This window comes from Aegilops tauschii, chromosome 2, assembly GCF_002575655.3.
Source record: "Aegilops tauschii subsp. strangulata cultivar AL8/78 chromosome 2, Aet v6.0, whole genome shotgun sequence".
In the NCBI taxonomy this organism is placed as follows: Eukaryota; Viridiplantae; Streptophyta; class Magnoliopsida; order Poales; family Poaceae; genus Aegilops; species Aegilops tauschii.
In genome coordinates, this window is record NC_053036.3 from 641,321,920 (window position 1) to 641,324,962 (window position 3,043).

A 3,043-nucleotide genomic window follows, 5' to 3' on the forward strand; every position below is an offset into this window, starting at 1 on the left:
TGGGCGCCAGAAAACTGTCTATCTTGCCGTAGTCTACCTCCGTCCATGAGTGAACCAGAGTTAGTCTAGGACGGCAACAACATCGTCGTCCACCGGTTGGCCGCATTGATTGATCTCCAGTGTGGCCCGCGATGTGGACTACTACTAGTTGGATGGAACCCCTGGAGCAGCAGCCGATGGAGCTCCACACGCGCATATATACAATACAAATGCCGACCACGGCTGGGGACTACAAGTTCGACCTGTGCTGTGTGCACGTACGGTACGCGCCAGCGCGCGCTCCGGCCGTCCGTGTCCGTCGATTAGCCGGTGGCGCGCGGGGGGCTCCACTTAGGCAGATGCCCAGCCAGTCGCGTACTCAGGCCAACTCCACCGCGTGACCCCAAACGGACGTCCGTTTTATCCGAAATCTATCCGTTTGGGTAGGGCAATGGTGTCGTGTCTGGACGTGTCCCAGGATGCGGTGGCCGTGCGCCCAGCGCGCGGCTGCATCCGTTTGCCCCATCCTGTCCGTGTCTATTTTAAAAAAAGAGCAACGTTTGAAATGTCAATCCCTAGTTCATCAGGCCAGCGGCCCCAGTTCATCACGCCGGCAACAGAGCCAGCGGCCTACACGTCCATCGCCGGCAACTCAGCCAGCGGCCGGCAACACAGCCAACCTCCAAAATGAATAGTTGTCCTCGCCGGCAACACAACCAGCAACAGGCAACACAGCCGGCCTCCAAAATGAATGTTTTTCTCGCCGGCACGCGGCCTACGGCCCAGCGGGCGGGCGGCACCCATGCCAGCCTCCAAAAAGAACGGCCACGGCCGATCGGACGACCTAGTTCAGGCCTTCGGCGTCGAGCATCTCCTTCTGCCTGGCCTCGAACCAGGCCCTCATCTTCTCGCTCATCTTCGACAAGTCCACGCTCATGATCGCAAGGGTCACCTCCTTTGCTTTGGTGGCGGCATTGGTGGCCTCGATGTCGAGCTGCCTCCGCCTGGCCTTGACGTTGTCGACCTCGATGTCGAGCTGCCTTTGCCGGGCCGCCTCCTCCATGTCGAGCTGCCTTTGTCGGGCCGCCTCCTCCATGTCGATCTTCCTCCTCTTGGCCGCCTCCTCCATCTCAAGCTTCTTCCTTTGAAGGTCTAGGTACTGCTTCATTTGCTCGTCCTTGCTTTGCCGCTTCTTCTCGTCCCTCACATCCTTTTGAGACATCATGCCATGCAAAGTGTCATGCAATGCCATGGATGAGGCATCACGTATGTCGTCAACCTTGGAGTTGGTCTTGCCCCTCGGCCTCTTCAACGCCTCGCCATCTCCACCTCCGGCGAACTTGGCCGTCTTCAATCCTCTCTTCCTTTGAAGTTCACGGTATTGGTCCTTGAACTTAGGGCAATTGTTGATGATCGTCCAACAATGCGTAAGAGTGAATGGCTTGTCATTGTGCCGGGCCTTGAATGCCTCCAAAGATTGAAATGCCTACACCACATGATCAACAACAAGTGAACATGCAAACATATACAAGGTCGAAGTCTCATGGCCGTAGCAAGGAAAGGACTAGGAAGAGGAGAGCATACCATGTCCCCAACGCCGAGACCACTCACGGGCCGTGCTTCAACGCTCTCAAATGCGGCTCAATACTTGTTGCACTCTTGTTGGATGAACAACCACCTCTTTTGAATCGAGCCGATGCCACGGTTGCTTGTAATTTGGTAGGGCTCAAACATCTTCCTTTCATGGAATGTTTTGTGGACTCTCGTCCAAAAAACAATGCCCTTTTGTTGCGCGCCGGTCCTAGGATCTTGGCTAATCTCCATCCAAGCTTGGCAAATTAACTTGTCCTCATCTTGTGTATATGAACCCATGCGAATGCTCTTCCTCTTCTTTTGTGCTTCCGCTCTTTGGGTGAGCTCGTCGATGAACAATGGCTCGCCACTAATATCAACGTCATTGCCTTCTTCTTCATCACCATCACCTTCGATATAGATGTCATCGTCTTCATGCCACGAGTCACCATGGTCGTAGTCAGCACGGTCGTCGGCCTCTTCATCGGGGACGTACTGGGCGCGGCCATCCTGACTTTGGGTCTCATCGGGGTTGTAAGCACGGCCCTGCCCACCCTTGAAGATCACGTCCTCCATGTACTGGTTGTAGAAGGGGTCGTCAACCGGTGGCGTTGGTGTTGGCATTCCGTCAAACAAGACGCGGGGGGCCGGCATGGTGCCCGTGAACGGTGCCCGTGCTTGCTTTCTTTGCATCTCGACGGACGGCCGGCCACCGCTGCTGGACCCAGGCGTGACGTTGAGGTCGATGACGGCCGCGGGGCGCGGTGTGGACGGCGCGAACAAGCCAACATCCGGCGACCCCGAGAAATGGGTCTGGCCGTCGTGCCTTGGCGGAGGAATGCCGGGCGACATGGGCGTGGTCCGCGACGTCGACGACTGGCAGTGCGGAGGCCGGGCGACCGACGAGCCTGTGCTCGCCGGGCCGACGGCCGCTGCAGGGAAACCGGCCGGACGGCCCATGCCAAGCATGAGGAGGGCGTGCGCTTTGTTGACGAGGTCCTCCTTCTCGTCGACCGCGGCCTTGCGCCGCGCGGCCTCCATCGCATCGCGCTGGGCAGCGAACTTGGCCACGGCGGCATTGACCTTGACGACCGCTCTCCGTTCCCTCCTCTTCGCCGATTCCGCGTCCAACTTGGCGATCTCCTCCGGCATGCACTCTGACCGCGGCTTCCTTGGCGCCTTGACCGCCTTCTTCTTCACCTTTCTGGGCGGGTTGACGGCCAGGCCGCCGGAATTCGGCGGGGCGTCGGCCATGGACGGGGGAGAGAAGGGGCGGCGGGAGGGGCGTGGGAGGGTATGGGGAAATGGCGCCAAATGGGGCGTGGAGGGGTTTTGGTTTCTCCCACCGACAGGCGGGTCAGGGGAGGACAAGCGCGCGCGTCCCGCCCGTCCGTGCGCTGTCCGTTTCACCCCAAAACCGGCGCAAACTTGGCCGGGGATGGGTCGAAAGCAGACACAAAACGGACAAAAGTCCGGTTGTGCCCGCGCGCTG

At 59.1% G+C, this 3,043-nt stretch overlaps 1 protein-coding gene across 1 annotated transcript; it reads right to left on the reverse strand.

Annotated features, from left to right (window-relative positions):
- Window positions 1-238: 238 nt before the first annotated feature.
- Window positions 239-2,805, reverse strand: LOC141041408 (uncharacterized). The gene is made up of 3 exons (XM_073507555.1): window positions 2,566-2,805; window positions 1,851-2,130; window positions 239-1,467 (listed from the first exon to the last, which is right to left on the reverse strand). The coding sequence occupies exons 1-3, from the start codon at window positions 2,803-2,805 to the stop codon at window positions 824-826; spliced, it is 1,164 nt and encodes a 387-aa protein (XP_073363656.1). The 3' UTR covers window positions 239-823.
- Between the last annotated feature and the right edge of the window lie 238 nt (window positions 2,806-3,043).

Bases quoted from the DNA above. Each gene is read 5' to 3' on its own strand.
- LOC141041408 (XM_073507555.1), bottom strand. From the start codon at position 2,805: ATGGCCGACGCCCCGCCGAATTCCGGCGGCCTGGCCGTCAACCCGCCC. The intron at 2,131-2,565 runs GTCGACGAGAAG...TTCTACAACCAG, and splicing joins CCGCGCGGCGCAAGGCCGCG to TACATGGAGGACGTGATCTT. The intron at 1,468-1,850 runs TGGGTTCATATA...ATCATGTGGTGT, and splicing joins GAAGAGGAAGAGCATTCGCA to AGGCATTTCAATCTTTGGAG.